Source organism: Cinclus cinclus, chromosome 12 (genome assembly GCF_963662255.1).
Source record: "Cinclus cinclus chromosome 12, bCinCin1.1, whole genome shotgun sequence".
Classification (NCBI taxonomy): Eukaryota; Metazoa; Chordata; class Aves; order Passeriformes; family Cinclidae; genus Cinclus; species Cinclus cinclus.
Genome location: NC_085057.1, coordinates 19706761 through 19731549, shown reverse-complemented (window position 1 = coordinate 19731549; position 24789 = coordinate 19706761). Strand labels below are relative to the sequence as shown.

The 24789-nt window shown below is 43.5% G+C and overlaps 1 protein-coding gene across 2 annotated transcripts in view; it reads right to left on the bottom strand.

Moving 5' to 3' along the window:
- IQSEC1 (IQ motif and Sec7 domain ArfGEF 1) overlaps window positions 1-24789 on the bottom strand; it is a 271228-nt gene that overhangs the window by 203579 nt on the left and 42860 nt on the right. For both annotated transcript variants that reach the window (XM_062500432.1, XM_062500433.1), the window contains exon 2: window positions 17393-17422. In XM_062500432.1, coding sequence (XP_062356416.1) covers window positions 17393-17422 — 30 coding nt within the window. The remainder of the gene's footprint in view (window positions 1-17392; window positions 17423-24789) is intronic.

Below are 24789 nucleotides of genomic sequence, written 5' to 3'. Positions count from 1 at the left end.
TCACTTGTGTGATGATACAGTGCTTTTAAGGAAAAATGCATTTCAAGTAATCAGGGCTGCATTAAATTATCCACAGCTCTCCCAAGGATCCCTGAGTGAGCAGCTCTCTCCTTGCAGGAGAGCTCACCCCAGCCAGGACTGGGAAGGGATGTGTGGAACAGTTAAATCAGCACTTGCAGACCCCGTGAGCTCCTCCAAACTGGACAGAAGCTCACCCAAGTGGTCTCTGACCTTGGGGTAAACCCACAATTCGTGTGCAGAATGCCTGCACAGACAGTCAGTACAAGGCACTGAATATTCTGCTGCAAAATTCACGTTCACTGCATGTCTGAACAGCTCTGCAAAAAGCAGGAGGTAGAGCAGGCCCACCTGGACAGGTAAAAACCAGCAAACAAGGGAGACTTTAGCCAAGGGCAACACTGATTTTCTTGTGTTCCCAGAAGAAAAGGGAATTTCAGCTGACAGCAGCCTGTGAATGTACCTGGAAATTGCATCCCCATCAGAAAGAAAATTACTTCAAAGCTTATTTCTTAAATATCGTGCAGATTTAGGTGTTGGCCACATTTTTTACTGTTATATGCTATGGAAAGATTCCTGTAAGCCATATTAGAAGTGTTTGCCCTGGTTTTATTGCTTAAAAATATGATTTGAACAAGAGCAACAGAGAAAACTGAAAGGTTATTGAAGACATCCGAGTCTTGAATATTAGTTTGCTTACACAATTTCTGGCATACTTTCATTTTCTTAATCTTCTTGAAAGAACAGCAAACACATTTCAGGCAACAGCTTTTCTTATGGAATTACAGGTGTTTCTTCACTTCAGAAAATAGGACCTTCAGATATAATTTAAAGCATTATTAGTAGCATTCTTGCATTCACAATGAAAGTGATAACATTAAGATTTAAAATTTTCATTCTACTGTTTACTAGCTGTTCTATATGACTAATAACTTCTATTTCCTACATAAAGCACAGCAACTTTGGGGCTCTTCATGCACTTTGCTCAGCTTCAGTATCATGAACATGATTTCTTGTAAAGAAAAACACAATAAATGGTACTCAATACCCCCCCCACAATCCATCAATATTCCTACCACATGAATATGAAAGAAAAAATAACTTTTTGAGCCATATTAGGAACCTTAATGAGGGGAAATAAAAATATATTATTCACCCAGTTCTGTAAAGAATTGCCTAAAGCATCAAAGCCATCCGACCCTCTAATGCCAGGACATCCCAGCCCGATCATTCCCAAATGCCAACCCACCTCCCATGGCTACAACAGCAATTCCTTCCACTTTGCAGAAAATGGGACAAAGCAGGGGGAAAGTGCTGGTACAGCCCTTGTACAAAATGACACTAAAAAGCCACTTCCCATATTCCAGCATCAGTCTTCCCCTATCTACTCAGCATTTCAAAGTGGGAGCTGCTCTGTCGTGGTGTTTTCAGAGTGCACTTTTCAAAGCAGCAGATCTGTGTTCCTACAAGCAGGAGCTTGCACTGAACCAGCTTCTTCACTAAGGTATAAATGCATTTCCCCCTCCCAAGTCCAGTTATGTAACAGGACACCAACCTGCAGCATCATCAGTCTTACCGACTTAACAGAGATCTCTGGGATCCCGAGATGGGAATTAATTACTCACAAACAAGTCCTCGTTAACTAAAGCCATTATTACCCACTTACACTGGAGAGCTGGGGTTTAATAAGCAGTGTAAGCAACGCAAATGGAAAATTACTGGGAGATAGCTCAACTCTGAGAGCTGCTTCCAGAGCCAGCCCAGCTGCTGGCAGGACGTACACATTAAAGGAGGTTTTCCCAAACCCACCCCAGTGAGGGCTGCAAAGGCACTTTGCACAAGGATTTCTCACTCAATGGAAAATCAGAACGAGCTCTCTGCATTAAAATAATTACAAAAATCTCAAATGCACCTCTGTGCCCTGAGCAACCTGGTCTAGGGAAGGTGTCCCTGGCCATAGCAGAAGGGTTGGAAGGAGATGAGCTTTGATCCCAAACCAGTCTGGGAGTACAAGTCAGGAAACAGTTCCTCAGCAAGAAACACTTATCTAATGATTTCTGACTGTAAGCGGTTAATACTCATTCCAAATCTCTGAAATCCCACAGCTGCCAGCTTCAAAATTTGGTGTTATTAATTTACAACAGTCACACAACAGACAGGGAAAGAGGGACAGATCCCAGTGCTGGATAACCCCCTTCCTATGGCACAGAGAGCCAGCATTGTTTCATTATTCATCAGAAGGTGCTCAAGAACACAGGGTGTGATATTTGATCAAGCAGCAAGCTTCTAAAAATATTTTCAGTTCTATTTATTTGGAACTTGCTTCTATTTTTTTCCTTTGCATAAACCACTTGCATGGCAAGGTGCAACACAAGCCTGCAGCCAGTGTCATAAACATGCCAAGGAGGAAGAAAAAGCTCAGAGCAATCATTTATGTGGCAGAAATCCCACAACCTTTAACAGGGAAAGGAGCCTTTTATCCAAACATACTCCCTGGGGAAAGAAGAATTCTTTTCAGCAAGATTCCCTGCCCCATCTGTGGCCCTCCACAACCCTCACTGATGTTCTCCCTTGCCATGGCTCATCCCTGGAAGGCCCATCCCCAGCAAAAGGATGGAATTACAGAATGCAGGACGCTGGGATATCCTGGAAAAGGCCCACAAGGATCACCGAGTCCAGCTCCTGGCCCATTGCCAAGAACCCCAGCATTAATCAGGACACTGGTTCAACACCAGGATGAACTTCAGCCTCTGCTGGGCTGAGCCTCTGTGCAAGCAGCACTTTGAAAATGGGAGCTGGCAAGCTGAAAGGGACTGCATTCATTTCTGGAGGTATTTTAATCTAATTAGGAGTCTGAAGAGTCACCCCTTGTGTGTTTAGTGACAGCACTTTGGGATGCCAGTTAGTCAAGGCACACAGGAGAAACTGATTCCTGAGCAAAGTCAACACTGAAAATGTGGAAAACGGGATGGGGGGGAGGGGAGGGGGAAGAAGAAAGGGGGGAGAAAGAAGAAAGGGACGGGGGTGGTGGAGTTGCACCTCCAGCCTTAAGTAAGACCAGAAGGAAATCAGGCACTGATAGGGATAGAGCTGTCATCTGCCAGCAGCTCTTACAGACCCTCAGACAGGTTTCTGAAACCCTCAAAGCAGTATTAACACAGTACCTTGAGCCAAGTCAGAGAGGAAGGAGGGCTTGCATCGTACTCCAGCTTATTTCTCAAAATGAACAGAAAAGCCAGCAGAACACTGGTGATAAATTATTCTGCTGTACCTCCAAAGCACCCCTGCTTCCCACGGTCACCCAAGGGGAGCTCACAGTGAGCAGCCAGGAATGCTTTTAACACAGGAGCCCTAAAAGGTAGACATGACAAAACCTGATTAACAAGGACAAGCTGAGCTCCTGCCTCAGCACAGGTACTAGGTATTTCTAATAGCAAACCATCAGAAAAATCAGAGACCATTTCAAACACAGAGAGGAGCAGTCAATGCAGGTTTTCAGCCTGCACATCCAGATAATCCCTCATAACTAATCACAAGAACAGGGACTGAAAAGGGACAACAAGCTTCCAGTCAAGCTACAACAAAGGGGAAGAGGTATTTTAAAAAATGCTAGTACAATTCAGCAATAAATAGACATTATTTTATAATCTAATAACATATAGAACATATTTAACATATATATATGTTAAGCATATCTAACCCAGCTAAAGCTGTACACTCCTAGGAATTTATATGATGATCCCAGAGATTTGTTTTTGAAGAGATCTTCTTAGGAACCTACAAATCCCTTCATTTTTAGGCTAATGCCACCTCCCCTCTTTGGCTGCAGAGCTGCCAGAGCTGCTTGCAAGTGGCCATCCGAGCCTCCACAGACACTTGGAAGATGCTTAATTTATATTTAATGTTTACATCTAATGAGAAATTGGGAGAAAGAATAAGACACGTCAAAGAAATAAATTCTGGCATGGTTTTTAGCCAGTTTCTGAAGCTGTTTCTAAGCCAGTTTAGAGCACACAAAGTGGCAGTGAAGGAATTTTTGCTGCACAGCCCCTTTTTAAGAGTGAGGAACATCCATTTTGAAACTATAAAAAGCAGCAACAGCAAACTCTATGTCAAACATTTGACATATCAAAATACCCACTTAGTATCAGCATAACAGACAAAAGTGTCCACAAAAACAGAATTTTGCTCTGTGTTAGGAATACTTGCCCTTATTTCAGTGGCAAGTCTTGCTAACAGCAAAGCCTCTTAATTGTTGCCCTTGTTGAGTATTTGTGACACTGCAGCCCTTCCTTCCTGCAGTGAGAAGAAAGGTGAGATGGGAATGGGATTTAAGTGCAGTTCAGTAAATATTTGGCAGCAGGCTGCTGTTCCTGATGCATTAAACATCATCACTTCACACCACAGCTCCTCGGAGACTGTTTGGTCAGGACTGTCGAGGGACACACTTTGGAAGGGAATTCCTAATGAGCAACTGCATTCCAGCCTTCACATCCATCTGCTTTCATTAACCTTACAAAGGAGATGATTTATTCATCATAAAGATATTAAAATGCACTAAGCCTTCTCTTATCTCGAGGTATTTGTCATTGTTTTGTACAGAAAATGGCACTTAGGAGGCTGTTTGAAGTCGCAGTCCCTTCTGTTTAATTACAGCTTGCAGTTAATTAGCTCCTGGGGGAGAGGCTCAAAGGGACTGTGGCTGAGCCAGGGCTCTGAGAGGCCGCAGGTCTCACCCCAAGAACTGAGAGGTGAAATCCCACTTTCCCTCTCCCTTCCCCTGTGCCTGGCGAGCCCCAGCAGCTCCTGCCCCAAGCGGAGCCCCAGGCTGGGGCACAGCCCCAGCTGCTCACACAGCCCCCTGCCCTCAGGAACCCCAGGGCAAAATTCCTAACGACTCCTAACCAACCTCAGATAAAACCAGCTCTCCAAAGCTTCGAATCACAGAGTGGTTCCAGTTGGGAGGGACCTTAAAGTTCATTTTGTTCCATGGGCAGGGACACCAAACCCCAGTGTCCAACCTGGCCTTGGGCACTGCCAGGGATCCAGGGGCAGCCACAGCTGCTCTGGGAATTCCACCCTGTGCCAGGGTCTGCCCACCCTCACTGGGAACAATTCCTGCCCAGTATCTCATCTAAATCTCTCCTCTTTCACCTTAAAGCCAGCCCCCCTTGTCTAACCATATTTTGTGGTCCTCAGTGGGACTGAGTTGATGTGGAAGCTGAGGTCATCCGGTCATCAACAGGCACCAATGCCAAGTTTATAATTTCCTGCCAATTTGCTTTTTTTCTGAACATTTTTCCATCATCCCAGCATGGACACCCTGCACTATTTCATGCTCTACTTATCCCTGTAAGTATAGGCATCTTTCATTATCATAGATATCAAGGTAATAGAATGCTGATATTCTGTGCTATCTTCTTTCCAAATACTAGCCCAGTAAAATACCTCTTCTGGAAATCTAGCTTAAAAATCCGATCATTTAACGTGCAGACACACACACACACACAAAATCATAGTTCACCTTTTCTTCCTAATTCAAAGTATTTTCTGGTTTGTCCAATCAGGTTTTTTTTGTTGTTGTTGTTGTTTGGTTGGTTTTTCTTTTTCTTACTATGGCCTCAGTTTAATCACTTGGTTAAATTATTGATCAATCAGCTGAATCACAGATATTTTACAGCACAGGACCCTCCAACAGGATATTCCCAGCACTCCAGGGCAGAGCAAATCTTCAAGTGATTTGTTAATAGCTTTTTGGATTCAGATGTGAGTTCAGGGACAGAGAAAAAAATAAATTGGAAAGAATATTGGAATTCTTGCCCTGTTGCTGTTTTGGTGGAACAGCTTATCCCTCCCTGCCCTTCACACTGCTCTGCAACCTCATTTTGGTCCCCAGTTTGCAACCCCACCCCCTCTAACCTACCAACACCCAGAGCACACGGAAAAATGTTTTGACATTTTTTGGTAATTCTGTGGCTTTGAAGCAATTACACGTGGGAAGAGGAGAAAAAAGGGCTACAAACACCTGTTTTAAAATTCCTGTCCTAGAAATCAGCTCCACTCTCCTCTCACAGCCAGTTCATCCCAACTAGCAAGAGACTATCCCAACTACGGTGCTAAAGCTTTTTTTCTAACTAAGAAAACCCAGAAGCCAACCACAAATCAACCCAGAAACAAGAAGCATAAGTCCCTTCTAACAGATATCCAGGGAGAATCTTCCCTGACATTGTGCTCCCACCTCCAGGGAGCTGCAGGAACACAATACCTAAATAACTGGTATTTCCAGCTATTCTAGACTCCCTGGGTTAATACTGCTGCTTTTCTACCCTTCAAGGGGGTACAAGCTGATTTTAATCCAGACCCATCCACATGAATCACCCTACCCAAGCAGGTCATTCCAACTCCATTAACTGGCAGCGGGAGTTCTTCCTTAAGCTTTTCACAATAATAAAGACACAAAAAACCAATTTCTTGGGCTGGTGTTTTTAGTTTTTGTTTTGTTTCCCCTCTTTCAATTTCTACAACTTTTAGAATCAGTATTTTCTCTCAAGGAGAACAGCTGTTAAAAGTGTGCTGAGCTCTGCCTGCCTGGGTGCTGGGTCTCTTGAACAGAGCATTTCTGAGTGTTTGGCTGATGGTTCCTGTCAGTGCTGTTCACATTTGCAAGTGCTTGTGTGCAAGACAAAGTGAACAAAGCCCAGTAGAAAAACCACTCTGTTTTCAATAGCAATTACTCAGTAAGGTGGTACAACAACACTTTAAAGAAATATTCTCAATCTGGAAACCTAAAAATATCTCTCTGCTCTAAAAAGGCTCAACCATTCAAACCCTACTGCTTTTGTTTCCTGGTGCTCCAAAAAGCAAATCCACATCGTGCCATCTCTCAACACCCCAGTTTTCATCTGGACTTTCACCAGCAGTTCATTTAAGCATCACTTCAGTGCACACATTACATTTTAACATGAAAGGTGCTGCACGTGCACAGCAACTGAAGAATAAGAACTCTACAACTCCATTTTGTAAACTTGTACCTCCCCAAAAATGAGCATAAATGACAAGCTTCTGTTTCCTAATGAGAACTGTGTGCAGCTGCATGGGATCCATGTGGCTTGGACAGATGTTTGACCTTCACCAGACAGGCAGGAGTTCATTTGCTTTCCTAATGCTACAGGAAAACAAAGATGCTCCAGCCAGAGATCCCACATCACCTGGGGAACTTACAGAAGGAAGGATAGAGTTTAATTGGAAATAGCCCATGGGGGTCAGTGCTGACTGTCCACTGCTTACTTCTTACATTTAAGAGGGAATTTCCTGCCCATCACACTGTGCACTACTGTTAGGAGAAAGGAGGACAAAGCCAGAGCTCAGGGTTTATCTGGTAGGAGCCAGAAATTAAAACTCCTCTTTTGCAGATCTGGTTAGGGGCACTTATTTTCTACTTGCATAATTTTATTTCCTAATATTGTCCACTTGTAGCTGGCACTGAGAACAGATGAGTTTCAGGAATCACACTGTCCTTTCTGAATAAAGAACCAGTAATTAATTTGCAGTCTTATTGTATCTTTCCACCCTCCTTCTATTGTTAATTATCCACTGCCTAATAGCCTCCTACATCCTTTCAAGGAGTAGATATCAATTTTGCCACTGGCTAAGTGCAAAAAAAAAAAAATTAAGAAATAATCAGCTTTTATGATTCTCATATAATCCTACACCTTTAGGACTGACCTGTTCTGGCTGAGAAACATCACCAGGATGTTTGGCCTCCAAGTGATAATTAAAAAGCTCATTACTGAACCCCATTAAAGACCTCCATAAAAGCCCCAGCCTGGGAGTGAGGGGTGAGGAAGGGCAGTGCTGGGGAGGACTCAAAAGCCCCTGGTGTTTGTGTGGGAGCACCTCCCTAATTAATTTTGTAAATGAGGAAGCTGATCCCACCCAACCCTACAGGATGGGCTCAGGGATTTGTGGGGTTAGTTTAGATTTAGTTTCAATGGTCTCATGTAAATTAGATTTGGGGTCACTGTTGGAGGGCACAAGGTAAGCAGAACTCACTGAGCACAGTCTGAGGAAAGTGTTCAGGAGTCAGCAGCACTAAAACTAAAGCATATCTGGGAAATGTCTGCGTTGAAACACTGCCATCCAAGAGGCTGAAGGTGAGAAGGACAATCCTGCACCTCCTCCGTGAAGTCTGTTAGTCTGTCTGTCAACAGCCTCTCCAAAATATAGACACAGTGAGATGAAATGAAGAGTTAACCTCTGAGCTTTCCCTCCGGCCTCTCCAGCCTGCCTTGCTCACGTTGACACTGCTTCTACTACAAAATGAATTCAAATTAAAAGGAAAGAAAAATATGTTAAAGCTCCCACTCTTTTTGCCTACACAGTTCCACTAACAAGCATATACATATGTCTGCATCTGCTGTGGAGCTGAGACAGGAAATTAGAAGAATATTCTTTTCAGTGTGATTAATATACATAGACTAATATGTATTTAAATGCCTTAAGAATTCTCAAAAACTTCGTGCAATCCTTTAAATACTTAAATCATTACCTATATTTAACACTGACATAAACCAGGACTGCTTCTCACTAGGACTTAAGTCAGCTGATTCTTATGAATCTGGATTTGGCAAAGTGACTACTTTGACTTTCAAATAAAGGTGAATCTCTCAAAGAGATTGGTTTAGACTATAAAGGGAGCTGTATTTGTGTTATCAGTTAGAGGTGCTTTGCCTGGTTCCTCTTCAGCATCCCAAAACAATTCACACAGTATTTCTGTTGGATCCCAGAAACCTGTGAGTTCTGAGCTTTCTGGCACTGACCCCCTGGAGAACACTGCTTTTGACCCGAGGCCTCGGAGAAGGCTTCCAAATTTGAGTGATGGAGTTAAAATCACTGGTGTGTAGTCAAATAGAAGTGTGCAATTTCACATGGTGAAGGGTTTTGAAGTTGAGGTTTTTACACTATAATAACAGGTATGGGACAAGATGGACGTTCCCAGGTATGGTCTTTTTTGTCTTCTTCCTTGTTCATGATTTCAGGTAGAAGTTTTTGGTTGGATACTTAGTGCTGCATAGGTGTTTGGTTATTGAGTCAAAAGTATAAATAGTATCAGTGTTAATTCTCTATTGGACTGTTTAGCTTTAAAAGACCTTGTAACCAGCTAGATTCACCTCCATTTTGCTCACTTTTAGCTGGTAGCTAGAAGTGTTGCTGAACTCTCTGTACTTCAGGTAAGATTTAATAAACAACCAAGTCCAAACACAAGAAATTCATCTCCTTGGTGTTTTTCATCCTGCCTCCGAGTGAAGACAGAAGAAAATTAAGACAAGCCACTAATGATGTGGTGCAGTTAACCCTTCACATATTTCCCACCCCTCAGTGATGACACCTTTTCCCAGATACTCTTCTGTGTTTCGCCAAGGTCTGTCAGCCAAGCAGTTAAATGGTTCTGATACCCAAATCCAGCAGTGCCAACTAACTCACAACCAAATTATCTGTGGAAGTGCAGCACATTTTAGAGCCATGAGGTTACCAATTCCATTGCAGTGCACAGGCACAGTTCTTGAATGACAAAGCCTTATTTACAAGAGATGAAGTGCACAATCAAAGCAAGGCTCAAACACCCTCCTGTCCTTTCCTGGGTGCTCTGAAAGGCTGCTGTCCCCTCTGCAGTGGCACAGGAGGTGCTTGGGCAGGAGGTGATTGACCAGCAGCGCCTTTCAAAGCAACTCCTTTCAAAACCAACGGCAGCAGAAGTAGATAATGACAAAAAATCAAGAGCTGGAACAGCCCAGGCAGGGCAGGCTTATCTCAGTACAGTACAGCACATAATAAATGACAGTGCAATCCTCATCTTCATTGCAGACTGGAAACCCCCCTCCATTTAAGCATCGAAGCAGAAGGGTTATGAGGAGGCCAGCAGCTGAAATGAATTCTTGCTGGATTTCTGATATTTGCTTGAGTACAAAGGGATTGTTTATACCCAAAACAGAATAATGGTAAGCCGTCTTAATTCATGCACATGATGGGTGTGCAGTACCCAGAAAGGAAGGATGTGATACTGATTCGAGTTCAAGGTTCATTTTAATGAGCAATACCCTCCAGTCTTTTCCACTTCTAAACTTTTAAACATCAAATTTACTTCGTACAATAAACAAAAATAAGTGAAGAAATTGAAAGCCTGAGGATACCCAGAGAACATTTGCTAACTGTGCTCTTTGAACACTTCAAAACATGGTTCATCATTACTGCACCACACGTAAGGCAGGTGAAATAAAACTTGACTAGGAGCAAGTCTGTTCCTACTTACCTTCTACACACTTGTATGGTTAAATGTACGGAATATTTCATGCAGCTCTTAATTTGAGCTCCAATCTCTGTTTTTGTGTACAGATGCTGCTTCTTGAATTAAAATTCAGAGGAGGAAATCTTATTCCCCTGGTACAGTTAATTATTATAAATCAATTACAGGGGTATCCCAAGTAATGTGTTTGATTTAATCAACAAAAAGTTAATGAGGCCAAATTGATGCAGAAGTTAGGCAAGACTAAGCTGACAGGTATTTAAAGATCTGTTCAGCTCTTGAGACTGCAGGATCAATGTGGGATTTGAGAAGTGAGGGCATCTGTTATGGAGAAGAGGGAAAGACTGTCTGCTCCTCTCCTCCAGACAAGACAGCTCAGGATGGGGCAAAGCAGGGAGGCAATAAAGGTTACAGCTTCCACTCAGAAGCTTTACTAAGGAATTCACCATTTACAGCCTTCACTGAGCGTTAATAACCAGGAATTTCCAGCGAAGCCTTTTACTGGCTTTTGTTCATCTTTGAGAAGGGGCAAAATCAACAGCTTCACTTAAAAACCCAGTTACAACAACATCGGCATAATTGGAAATCAGTACAATATCTGGCAGCTACAGTCACAAATACAAACGAAGCTTTAGTCCTGACTCCAAGTATTTATAATGCATTTTGTGGTAACCTGATTTTTTTCTTTTTGTCTTTATGTTTTCATTAACTGTTTTCAGCTTCCCCAACACACAGTTTACTCACCTCATCTTCCATTTATTGACAATTTTACTTACTGGAACACTTCCAAAAGCATCACTAAAACAGCTCAGATAAAGAACTAGATACCTGAAAATCATGGTTAATTCCTAATCCAAGAACCATTCTTGAGTTACATGGAGGCATAAAACTACAGACACAGATTAGGAAAGCAAAAAATACACAAGGGTCTTGAAAGTTATTAGATTATTTTCACAGATCTATTTTTTTGCTGGATATTTTCCTCTTGGAATTAATCTGACCATGACCACCTACATAAAGCAATGAAAGCAGGAAAAAAACCTGGGGAAGTTCTGCCTTTTATTTTAGTTGTCGGTGCGCAGAACACTACAGGAAAATTGCTTTAGCTTCAAGTCCTATCTATAAATGTCTCATACATGAATTCTTTTCAAAGAAACAAATTATGTGCAAGGAAGCAGAGACTTCTTTTCCACCAGTGCATAGAGGCAGCTCCTCAACAGAAGTGCCTGTCTCCTGATCCCAGCAGTTTGCACATGGATTTCCAATAGCTGCTGCAGACTATTTTCTATGTTCTGCAGAGAAAGCTATGCTGGTTAATTCTGTTCCTGAAGTCAGGTTTTATTCCTGACTCCTCACAGGGCTCTGTGAATAATGCTGCATCTCCATTACAAATAAATAAATAAATAGAGTAACTACTTTAAACCCCTAAGAGAGCTTCAGACCATACCCTGTCCTTCTCTGGAACTCTGCCACAGCTGTACTAGGGATGGAGTTGGACTTTGAGATCCTTGTGGGTCCCTTCCAACACAGAATATTCTGTGATCCCAAGTGGCTCTGTTGTATTCACTGTGCCCCCGTTCTGTGAAGGAGGGGAGAAATGCACATTTCTCCTGCCCACAGAACAGACCGGGGAAAAGCCCTCGAAGAACCTCACAGGGCACACAAAGCATAAAACACCCCACATTTCCTCTTTCTTTATACTCCCATTCCAACCCAGCTTTCCCCGTGAACTTTAATGGAAAAGAACAAAAGCAACCCAAAGAGAATGGCAAAAAAAAAAAAAAAAAAAAAAAAAAAGAAGGAAACTCAAACTACTTTATGTATTCCAAAGAGCAACTCTCAGCTCCCCGAACTGAGCTGTGCACACATGTTCCTCATTAAACAGCCTTATCTCACAGATAACCAGAGCAGCCCCTCCAAGAGCTGGGGATGGAAATGAGCTGCACTGAATTAATGTGAAACCACTCACAAAGCTTTGTCTTTCTGAGATTGCAAATTCAACAACTGCTGGCCCATTGAGAGAATTCTATGGAGCACAATCAGCACTGTGATCCATAAATTACAGCTGTCTATTTCCAGTGGAAGTAATTGTGGGCAAAACCCTTGCAATATGCTGCTTTACCCACCTGGATGGCATCCAAGACTTAGTGAGATTTGATTCTACTTTCCACAGTCAAACTATTAATATAATGCATTGTCTGATGCAAAAACTTCATCTGCAAAGACACCTACCTGTGTTTACACAGCTCCTGCCAAAAAAAAAAACTCCATCCCTTTTTCCCTTTAATTCACCCATTCACAATGCTCTTGGACTTCCTTGAGGACTGAGTCTAAGGGAATGGTATTGAGGGAGGAAAACAGATTGAGTTCATGTAGGACATTTTATATAAATGTGTTGTGGCTGTGAGATAATCATTTGCAGCTGAAGTCATGAAACATCATGATGGGCCTGAAGATTCTCAGTAAGAAATCCAGAAAAACAAAAAATCCACATGAAGCACAGAATTATAGGCACCTTTTGAACACCATTAAACCACAAACACATCCCTCCTGCTCACCACCACTTGCAGTTTAAGTGTTTAAGACACTGGGACTGAAATAAAGAAAACAGGGAGGTGGAGGGAGGGATTTCTTCAACATCATAAATTTATCACCACTACTAAAGATGACATAGAAGCAGTTCTGAGAATTTGATTAATGTATTACTGTTCTTTCATTCGGAAATTCAGATTAAATCTTCATCATTTGAAAGCCACTGGAAGCTCCACAGCCATCTCAACTACCAGAAGCTGTTTCCATATGTTTTATTTCTGTTAGCAGCAATAAGACTAATTTAAACTTAATTTAAACTAACATCAGGAGACTCATCAGGTTCCACTCCACTAGAGAGGATCAACCTGACATTTAGGCAAAAATCGACTGACAAAAATTTCAGGGTTTTAAAATTACTAGCAAGTGATGATTTTGCACATTTTAAGGACTGGTGATAAAACTGTAGCAGAGTCCTTATGGAATGATTAAAACTAGCCAGAAAAGGCCATTTTTACATATAGACACTGAGTCATTCAGATGGCACAGCAATACATTCCAAGTTGCAAATTAATTGTACAAGTCTCTGTGTGTTTAATTGTACTTTGCAGGCTCTCAAAGAGGAGGTTGAGTCACACAGTTCAAGTGGATTTTCCCGGAGTAAAACAAACCAAAAAGTTCCTAAAACTTTGCTTCCTGCTGGACTTTCTCTGCTGCTGCATCCCTGCAGTTTGTCAGGGTCCCAGACAGTCTTCCCACTCCACCCAGCACAAAATGAGGTTGATATTCCACAATTCTCTCCCTGTCTAAAGTAAATTAGACAAATAATTTTCCACTTAATCTAATGTGCACCTTTACAAAGAATCAGCCCTTCTGTGTGATCCTCAACAGACACAGCTCCACACAGCCTCCATCTATTACAGACTGGGGGGGGAAAAAAAAAAAAAATCACACTTCTCTTTCAGTTCAGCTAAATTACTTAAGCTGATGTTTTCCACATAATTAGTACTTTAGCCACCTTTTTTTTCCCTTTATTTTTAAATTAACCTTCAGCCTTTTCACTCTTTCTGGGCCTGTTTTATAGCTCTTCCTAGGACACCACACCTTTCTGGACAGCCTTGGCACCACTCAGCTCAGGAGCCATGAAAGTCTCACCTTTTATGCAGTTTTGTTACAACTTTATTTTTGTACCTTGCTTCTCCTTTAAAAGCACAGAACTGGGAAGAAAGGAAAACCCTAAAGGTGGTGTTTCTGGGCAGGTTTCAGAGGTTTGCTCAGAGCTGCTCCCTGAACCCCTCTGCACCTCACACTCTGCTCAAATCCTTCACTCTGGTGATTTTTAAATACACAGTGCCTGTGCAGAGGGAAAAGGAATATCTGCTACTAAACCTTGAGACAATCCTAGCAAATTTTGATAGGATATATTGCAACAGACATCTTCATCTTAACTGTCACGTCACACCACTAAATATCAAAATGCCTTGTAAAACAAATTGCATTTTCTCCTGGAAACATGTGAAAAAAAGACAGCTAATTAAAGCAGCCCGTCACAGTGACAGTTCCACATTGTATGTGTGCATTACACCTCAGAATACAAAGTGTTCAAAGCAATCTACCCATTTTAATAGATTTAACAAATACCCTGGTTTGGAAATGGTGGCATTCACCAAGGGGAAACCAAAGTGAGTTTATTACAGTACAGCTGTATTATGAGCAGAAAGAATTTTAAGGGCTTGTACTACAGAATAATTCACGACTTTTTGTCATTATGAGAAAGGCACATTAAAGAAATAAAGTCAAGCTGACTTTTGGCTTTTTTAATGTATCATTTGGAATAATTTTGCTCTGCTGTGTCAACCTTGTCCCTGCGCAAATTCTGTGTTTTCTGCATTTCACAGCACTATAAAATATCTTGTAGATGCAATTTCCTCGTTACAAGCAGCAATAAAGCTACTGAAAACAAATCCACCAGGGCAACATCCTTTGCAACTGAGCGACAGTGTAAAATTCCAGGGCATCACCTGTATTGGATATTCCATTCCGGCATGAAAAACACCAGCTATTCCAAAGCAATCTCTGATTACACTCCCTCATCTGAGAGAGACCATCTCTGGCTGCATCTCAGTTTATCTGGAGTGATCCTTTTATCTTCAGTGTCAATGGCTGGGCATCCATCAATGCCAACCAACACTTTCATTTACTGACCACAAACACAAGCCCTGCTAACTTCGCTCCACCTGGTGTCTGTCCAGTTAACACTGAGACAGGACATTTTATCTATCCCTGCCTTCTCACCTGCCTGTGGCTCCTTGCACCCCTTGATTTCATGGAACCATTTGGCTGGCCAGCATTTGGATTTGACGCACCTTTGGTGACATCTCTGTGAGCAGAACAATGATCTCTTCAGAGATTAAGCACTGTTCCCCAACTGCCCTGAGCATTTCATTTGAGATAATTACATTTCATCTTCATTTGCCAGAAAGGAAGGAAAACACTAGGAAGCAAATTAACCACAACAAAGACGTTGCCTAAACATCGACAGAGCTTTGAGAGCGTTCGTGCAGGACAAGGCCAGAGCTGACCAGGATGTTGTGCAGGCAGAAACACAAAAGCACATCCTCAGTGACATTTCACCTCAGAGAAAATGCAGTTGAAGAGGAAGGGTAGAGAATTTAAACTGAAAAGGCATTTCAGGAGCGTGGCTCTGCTCCTGCTTGATTGCCTGCTACTGCATGAGTCTGGTTAAAGTCAGGCTGTCGGAGAAGTCTGGAGCTGTGCTGGAGTAGCTCAAGCTCACACTCAATAACAGAATTTATTCCCTGAACAGGCAAACCAAGATGTTATCAGCATCCCAGGGCTCAGCCTGGCAGCCCACATGTCTCTGCAGGAACACAGGGTGCCAATTCCATCACCACAACCCCGCCAGCTGGAATGTGCCCCATGTGGCACTGCCAGGTCCCAAAGGGGCACCGAACACGAGCAGCCCCTTCCTCTGAGGTGGGAATGGCTCTGGCACAACACCTTCCTTCCATCAGTGCCTTCCCCCATCAGTCCAACATACCCTGACTGAAATATCCCAGGGCATGAAGGTGCCTGGCAGGAGTCAGGACTGCAGTTTGGTTTTCAGGCAGCACCAAACCAGAGCTGAAGTCAGAAGCTTTCAGCTCTGACTAAACCCTCAAACATGTCCTGCAAGAGAGGGGCTCCACTCCCACCAGATGCATCCAGGGATGCCCCACACACATATCCACGGGAGCAGCCAAATCCCACAGAAAGTTCAGGGACAAACAAGGGTGGTCACTGAGGCTGAGATCGTGACCACACTGCTGGAAATCCACACACCAGGGGCATTACTATCAGTCTGCACCGGCTGACCAGCAACAGTCCTTCCACAGCTTGCCAGCACACTGGCAGCTCTGCTGGGAGCTAAGAACCCAAGGAAGGGAGGTAGTGATGCCCAGAGGCATCCACTGCAGCCTTGGGATTTGATGCAGTTCAGCAGATGTGCTTAGACAGATTCCCAACTTGTCCCACGCAGCCTCCAGCTCTGCTCCACACCACAGTGATCCTGAACTCTGTCCTAAGACAAAAGCCTTTCACAGGACCTTCAATCCCTTCCTCCAGACTTCTGGTTTTCCAGTATCCAACTATTCTGCAACTCGCCTATTGTTGGGGATAGTCTGCATACCTGTGGGCAAGAACTGGGTTTTAATTCTGCAAGGGAAGGTCCTGCCTTTGCCCCGGGGTTTTACAATAAAGACAATGGCTTAATATGCAACGTCCTGACAGTCCCCAAAAAACACTGCAGGGTATTATGGCGAAGCCACAGTCAATATTATGAACCTTATTATCACTGATCAATAGTCACACTGATGGAAAATCAAGGCATCTGCTTAATAGCAATGCTCTAATGAATATGGAACACTTTCAGATTCAAGGATGGAATTTGCACATCTCAGTCCTGTTGAGAGCACTTTTACAAGCTCTACAAGCTTGACTCAGCCACGTTTGCAGAGAGGTAGGAATAAAAACCACCCGAGTTTGGCACCACGTGAGTAAGCTGGAAGTCAAGTATCTGATAATTACATGAAATTCTGCACATTATCTGAACCTTCCAAGTGCATAATGAGCATTGTAACAATGAGTGAATGAAGGCTCTCCCTGACAGGTGAAAAAGAGGAGACTGCTAAGAAAACCAGAACAAGTCCATGGACATCCCCCCAAAGATGCTGCCCCAAAACTGGCAGGCAGCTGGCACACAGCTTCCCCAGGGCACAGGGCTGTCGAGCAGGAACTTCTATTGGGACCTCCAGGAACTGACCCTAAATCCTTTGCAATGATCCAAACTAATCCCTCACCCTCAAACCATACTGGAGATAGAACAATTCAGTTACTTATCCAAGGGAGAAGAACCTTTGCTCAAAACACCAACAATGGCATGCTAAGCACAACCAATAATGCCCACATTTAAAAAAATATTTCTATTTAACACATTTAAAAGTATTTTCTTAGAACAAAGACATCAAGATGATGTACACATACCTGAGACTTCTTGAGCTGTCACCTTCAGACCTGTAAAGTAATACACAAATACTTAGGACACAGTTATTTCCAGCATTTATAATTCAAAAGCCATGCACCTTATCAAGCATTCTCTCCCTCTGTACTTCAGTGAGTGCCTCTAGGGTTTGTTGTACTTTTTCTGCTAATAAGACACACAGAAAAGGAACACATCTACTTAGGCTTTGAGGAAATCTATTAGAAGTTAAAACCCAGTCAACAGCTGAAGTCAATAACTGCAATATCAAAACAGGTGACACCCTCTGAACTCTCAATAAAGATCTTCCTCAAACATGCAGAGAGATTTCTTTACCATCCTTACAAGTGGAAAGCAACACTGACACTGTTGTAGAAGCAGATTAATTTTTACATTTTAATTTTTGTCTCCATCTCTTCTTCACACTTTATCTGGAAGCGTCACAGGCAAAGAGGTCTGGAATCAACACTCAGCTTTATCAGACACTCAGGAAGGGCCAAAGTTGGCAAGTAAAGGTAATTTAAAATCTGTGAAACCTCATGCCTTTCTGAATTTCAGAAATGTTCAAAAAGGAGGGATAAGATGTAGTAAGTTACTGAGGGGCAGGTTTAAGGTGAGATAATTTAATCAAACTTGGAACAAAGCCTCTCCTCTTTCCCCAGTTTTTTTAAGCAAAGAAACTTAATTCCAGATCACTCACACTGAAAAGGTTTTCATCTGCAAGGAGAAACAGGACCAATATTCAAATTTCATGACCAGACAAAAATCCAGAAGAAAACAAAGAACCATTTGCCCCATTCCTTTTCACCCTCATTCCCAAAGGTGCTCCTTAAAGAGAAGGGGAGTTCTTTAGGAACTAAGGAAAAGGTACAAACACAGTTGTTTGACAGACACAGCAACTTCAAAGCAGTTTTCTCAACAGGGAAGTCTCACGAAGCTGAGCTCAGCCCCACACCCCCAGTAGTAATAAAAAAATTACTGAATCCAGTGTTTAATCCCACACTCAGCTCTCAGCCAATTCCACCTGGCAGAGCACACACCTTACACTGGGAAAGGTGTTCATCTAATTGCTTGTGCTTTCAACTTCTCAAATACAGGAGACAACTGCCTTGTTCATGTCTTCGTTTCCTGCCTCTCCTCCGGGCTGGGATAACAAACTCACCCACCAGGGAAAACATCTCCAAGTGCCCAAAGCACTCCGAGGTCACTGAAGTGGCACCAGCCACCCCGAACCACCATTCCTCCATCACATCCCTCCTCTCACTGGAATTTCCAAAGTATTTTCAGTAGGTGAGGGTGATCTCCAGCTGATCACCTCCCAACCCAGCACAGCAAAGAGGCAAGGGGGTTCCACCACCCCTTCTTTATTTTCAGGATTCCCAGCAAAGCTGGGAAATTTTGCAGCTGCTAAATTTGTATTTTTCAAGGGTAAGATTTACTCAAGTAAATTCCAAAGAGTTGTTCAGAGCTGGTTAATTCTGCTCAGGGAATGAGTAATTGATGAGCAGGGCTGAAAGAACACAGAGCTGAAAGAACCCATGGCTTGTAGTTTGAGACAAAGCATTCGATTTTCTTTAAACATTCTTTAAAAGGCAGAATTGGAGATCAATATTTAATGTTTCTGCTCACACAGGAAGCATGTGCTGGGCTCTGGGTTAGTTTTTTTCCTTTAGACCCAGACAAAAGAAATGATACTGGCACTGCTGAGACAAGGAGAAAGGTAAAAAGGCTTCTGGCAATATCTTGCATTATTTATTTCAAGGTAGACCTTAAGGGGGGGGGGGGGGGGGGAATGCCCACAATATCTAGAATATCTTCTGTGGTGTAGTACTTGGAACAGCCCAGATTCCATTTAGATACCTGAGCTGTATCACTGATGAGATAAATGTCAGGCAACATTCTCCAAGATTTTTCCTCTCAGCCCTGGATGGTTTCCAGGATTTCATTTTGAGTAGAACTAAGTATTAAAATATTACATGCTTATTAAAGTTTTATTAAAGACAAGTTTGTCTTCTTCCTGACCCCAGGAATTTCATTCTCAGTAGGAAATACAGTGAAACATCCTTTTTGAGATTGTTATAGCCAAGAGAAGAAGAAATTATTTTCCTACCAGTAGTAATTACTGTAATTTTATTGCGAGCAGAGGGCAGGAGGAACAGGTACCACCAAAACAAACCTTGAACCAAAAGCCCAATGTAAAGAAAAACAAAAACCCCCAATACTTGTGTTTTAGAGGAGTGACCATTAAAATCCTGAATCATTTTTGAGTTTAACCGAGTACTGCCAACACTGCCTGCCAGTCCATATCCAAAACATGGATATTTCACAAAACATCTCTGCTCATGCTACCAGAATTATTTATCTTTGTCACCACTATCCTCCTATAAAAACCCTGTGGAGGAGAACAAACCAACTATCTTGGCTTCCAGTTGCTGACTTGGTTGGCGATTTTCCAGCAAACCATCCTTGGTGGGAGGTGGCAGCGCCTAAAAACTGGAAGTCATTTACAGGAATAACAAAATTTCAAAGAAAACATCAGGAAAAGCACAAGAGGGAAAAGCCCTTCAGACTGGGAATGTGAGAGGCTCCCATTTCCCAGGTCTCCTGTTCACTGAGGTGACAGCAGGACTTCAAAAACCCAGCAGCAGCAGCAGAGCTCCTTCAGTGGCTTTTCCTCATTCCAAAGGTTTTTGCTCATGCCAGCAGGAAATGTTCAATTCTCATTATTCCCCCCAAGAGCCATAATAAACAATCTGAAAGTCCTGTGGCATCTGATTTGTTGTTTAAACCTAAAGCTGCACTTAGAAGTGGAACAGCACAAGGTGAAGCTGCTTCCAAAGGCAGCTTCGGGACCAGCTTTCCTCTTGCTCAATAAAGTAATCATTTCCCAAATTAAACACTGCTCAGAACCATAAGGTGTATGATGTGAACTGAGATACTCAACTACCCTGCAACAATTCCCAGCTGAGCAGGTATTTTATTTGGGCAGTGAGTTATGACAGCGTTCTGTAAAATTATACAGCAAGTAGTAGTAGCAGTTGTAAAACTATTTGTTTAGGGTTCATGTTCAGAGGCACAAAATGTCATAAAAAAACAGCCAAAAACAGAAGCGAATAAGAATCTACAAGTGGACTTTAAAGGGCTTTAAATAAGTTCACAGAGCCACCCCTGTGGTAGTAACCCCACTCAGATCTCACCCCCTTGGAGATGTCACTCCCATCAGAATAAAAAGAACTGGGGAAAAGCCAAGGTTTCTAACAGCATGTCCAACATCCACTGAATGATCAGACTCCATCTGAAATGCATCTTCTCACAAGACCCAGGAACTGACATTACTGTAGGACACCGAGAGCATACAGTAACTACATATTAAAGAGCATTCCAACTCCATTTTTTACAAAAGGAAAAGACTGAACTGAATATTTACACAGCAATGCAAGGATCAATGCATTTGATTAAGCCTTGCTTTAAGCACAGAGCGTGCCTCAAAAGCAAAGCTGCACCCTGCACAGGTCGTTCTTTTGTAGTGTATTAAATCTTTCAGCATCTGTAATGCAGAGGAACAGATTACCTTCAAGGGAGAGAGCTTCCGAGAGAATTCATTGATAGCTACAGAAATGGTGCTCCCTGAATGAGGAGCAGGGAATACTGCGAGGTTCCTGCAGGTGAATGTTCTGAGCAGCTTTTCAAACCCAGGCAAATGTTGCCAGGAAACCTCCAACCCCATCTAAAGGCTATTAGAGCTTTCCAGGATTTTTATTTGAGCCTGCTGGGTGTGAATGATGTTCTGTGCCCCTGTGGATCCTGGCAGATGTGCAAAGCTCTGCCAAGGAAAGCAACACTCTCCTCCCAGGAGTCTGGGAAGAGCAGCCTCAGGAACGGGGTGGAATTGGAATAAAACCTCCCCAGCCCAGTCCCACTGTCCTGCCCTCATACCCATGCTTAAAGGGTCTGGACCAGCACCAGAGCACTGCCAGCAATGTACAAACTGGGAGCTGTCTGAGTTGGAAGGGACTTTAAAGCCCATCTCATCCCACCCCAGCCGTGGGCAGGGACTCCCCCCAGACCAGGCTGCTCCAAGCCTGTCCCACCCAGCCTACATCCAACAGACACAGGCAGTGGAGATTCTCCTTCCCAAAAACTGGGGTGGCCAGCAAGGCTCTGTAGGGTCAAAAGACTCTACTGGGCTGAAGACTCGAAAGAACTGGTAAAAAAAAAACGAATAAGAACTGCCCAGTCTGTAGTATTTTAACAAGGGGAGTTCCAGGATAAGAAAAATGATGAATTTCACCACTAATTAAGCCCCTTCAGCAAGATTCTGTCATTATGCACAACAGGGTGAACACCTTTATATCAACACAATTAAACTCACCACAGCCTCCCACAGAATTTCATCTAAGCTATAAGGTTACCAGGACTCTTGGCAACTTCAAGATACAAAAAACCTGTATCTGATTATATTCCATGTTTTTAAACACTGGTTTGATGTCAAGATGAATGTCTTGAAAGCCTTCTGGTTCATTTGTCTCAGTGTACCACACACTTCAGCTCACTGGGCACCCGTCCACTGCTCCCACCCTCCACAAAAGCCATAAATACATTCTGAGTGCAGAGAGCAACAAGAGTTTAGATGTGATTTCCCACCACCAAGCTGAAAAAGAAGTTTCAACCAAGCCCCAACCAGTGTAAGATATTTAAAAGACATAACATACGAGCTAAATTTGGGCTGCTACTTGGACCATGATCTTGTGGCAGCTCGAGCACGAAAGGACAGCACCTCCCACATGGAATGGCATCATGCAGACAAGTTAATGTGAGCTAAACCTGTGAATCACCCACTGCAAAATCCAAGGTCACTTATGTAAGAAGCATTTTCAGGCACATTTTGGAACAAAAGGCAGACAGGATGTGCCCAGTTCCTGCTGTGTGCTGTGGATAACCAGCAGGTACTGCTGGAAGTGCTTCCCCCAAAACCAGACAATTCCCAGGTATGGCCACTCTCGCCAAGAACACCCACACGGCGTGAAGAGCTCTGTGCTAAAGCACAACGCAAGGCTGGCTGCTTTAAAAAAATCTGCTAAACTGACTGGGTTTTAGACCTACAACCACCAATTAACCATATTCAATGAGACAGCACAGTGTTTCACCCAGAACATCATTAATCACACTTTTTTGTCCTTGTTTTCTCCAAATCCCATTAAAGAAACTGACTTTTTAGCCATTTTAAGTGACAGCTAATATTGCAAATGCCCTTTTTAAATAGATTTACTCTGTGCAGATTGTGTGCACTCCTATTTGTGCAGAGCAACTCCAGCTTCAGCAGAATCCTCCCATCCCAGCTCTGGGAATGCACTGTTTGTGTGGCAGTGACCACCGAAAGCTCTTTAGTCCTAACAAAGCTGTTACACAGGGATTATGGTGAGAAAAATAGCCTTTAAAAAAAAAACAAAAAAAACTTTAAAGTGAATTCTAACTGCGAGCCTGGACAGGAACACTGAAAAGAGCCACTTCCATGGATCCCATTTTTGTCATGTCAACCCCAAGCACGTCTCGGCCCACGAGAGGCAGCAGACACTTATCTCCCACAGATAACTCACTGTATTCTCCACTCCAGCCAGGCCATCTGGACACAATCCTGAGCTCTAGGGAGCCCTGCTTGAGTGGGGAGGTTGGCCTGGATGACCACCAGTGGTCCCTTCCAACTTGAACCATCCTGCGATCCCACGATAAATACCACGGAAATGCAGCTCCTGGCATATGGTCTCCATAACAAGCTTGTTATATCCATTCCTGGACTGCTTACAGCCACCACTGTCCAAGACACGTCCCTTCCAAACTCTCGGAGCTCTCTGAGGAGGGATTTGCAGGAGCCCAGCCTGATGTCCCTGCCCAGCCACCGCTCTGTGCCATATGCTCTGAGCTCGGGTGGAACACAGCCCTCCCCACACTCACCCTCCTCAGCCAGCAAGGGCTTTTGAGTAACCTGGGCTCTCTTGATGCCTGAAAATAGTTTGGAGCAGCAGGCAGGTTCCAGAGCAGGCAGCCTGTGCTTCCCATCCGGGTTGTTGGGACCATCTGTGCGTTCAGGAGCAGGAGCAGCCTCCCCCAGCAGGGAACAGGGACACGCTGGCAGGTGCTGCCTCCAGCATCACCTGGGCAGCCTGGAGCTGCCTCCCAGACCAGAACAGCCATCACAACAAGCTGAACACAGGCAAAGTCAGCATTCGAGTGGTGCTGCTTGTGCCTAACCAGAGGAATGCTGCCAGCCCTGTGACCTGGGCAGGGAAGGGATGTGCCACTGCCCTGGCACACCTGGGGCAGCCCCAAGCAGCTCTGCTCTAAGCACAGACAAGCTGAGACGTTTCTGCTTCTGTCCAGAGTGCTTGGTGTCACCTCTGAAAGGTGGAGCAGGGCCCAGCAGCTGCTCTGCCCCACGTCACAACACTGTCACCAATTCTGGCCAGTTCTACCCTGCTCTGTCCTGAACATAATCCCTTCACGTGCACTGAGAAGCACAGAAAATGGGACTGTGAGCAGTGGGATTCCATCTACCCCACTGATTCCAGGGGATGGAAGCACAGCCAGGCAGAACACACAGGAGGAAGCTTTGCTCCCCAAGGCTCCCCCCCTCTGCTTCCCCTCCTGCAGCAGGTGAGGAGCTCAAGGTGTGCAGGGACTGGAGAAATGCAAGGCTGCAGGATAACACACCCCTGCAGCCTGCCTGCCTCTCACCAACTCCTGCCTCACCAGATGAAGCCATTAGGCTGCACAGAGCAGCCAACTGATGATCTAAGTAAGAGCACTGCCAAAGAGCCATATGGAAGGGAAGCAAATATTTCGCTTCGACAAGCGAGGGGTGATCTTGAGCACCAGAACGAAGACCTGAATCTCAAGTGGCAAAATATGAGTAAAATATCCTCGGTTTATGAGCTCTCAAAACTATTTTACCTCTTTTCCTTGCTCCCTCCCCTTCAATTGTTTATAATTTGCAACAGCTTTAAAGAAAAAAAAAAATCCGGAAATTGAAAAGCTGCCTCCATTCTATATGAAAAACACCTAATTCTTATTACATTTATCACTTTACAAATGAGTCAATTCAATACTTTCCCCTGCAGCTGAAACTTTCCAATCCAGTTATTTTCTGCCACCCTTGACCTGCAGCCTTGTCTGTCCCTACTCCAGCTCAGGGAGGAGTAACTTCACAGTCAAAATTCCTTTAGATGTGTCTTTCCAGCTCAGTTCATTAACTGAAGTGTGGAGTGGGCTTTTAACAGCTGAGGGAGAGAACTGCAGTTTAACTCCACAAGTACTGAAGAGCTGCCACAGCAAATTTTTTAATATCTAACTGCACATCAGAAATCTCTCTCCAACATTCTTGTCACCACCTATTTTCTGCAGAAGG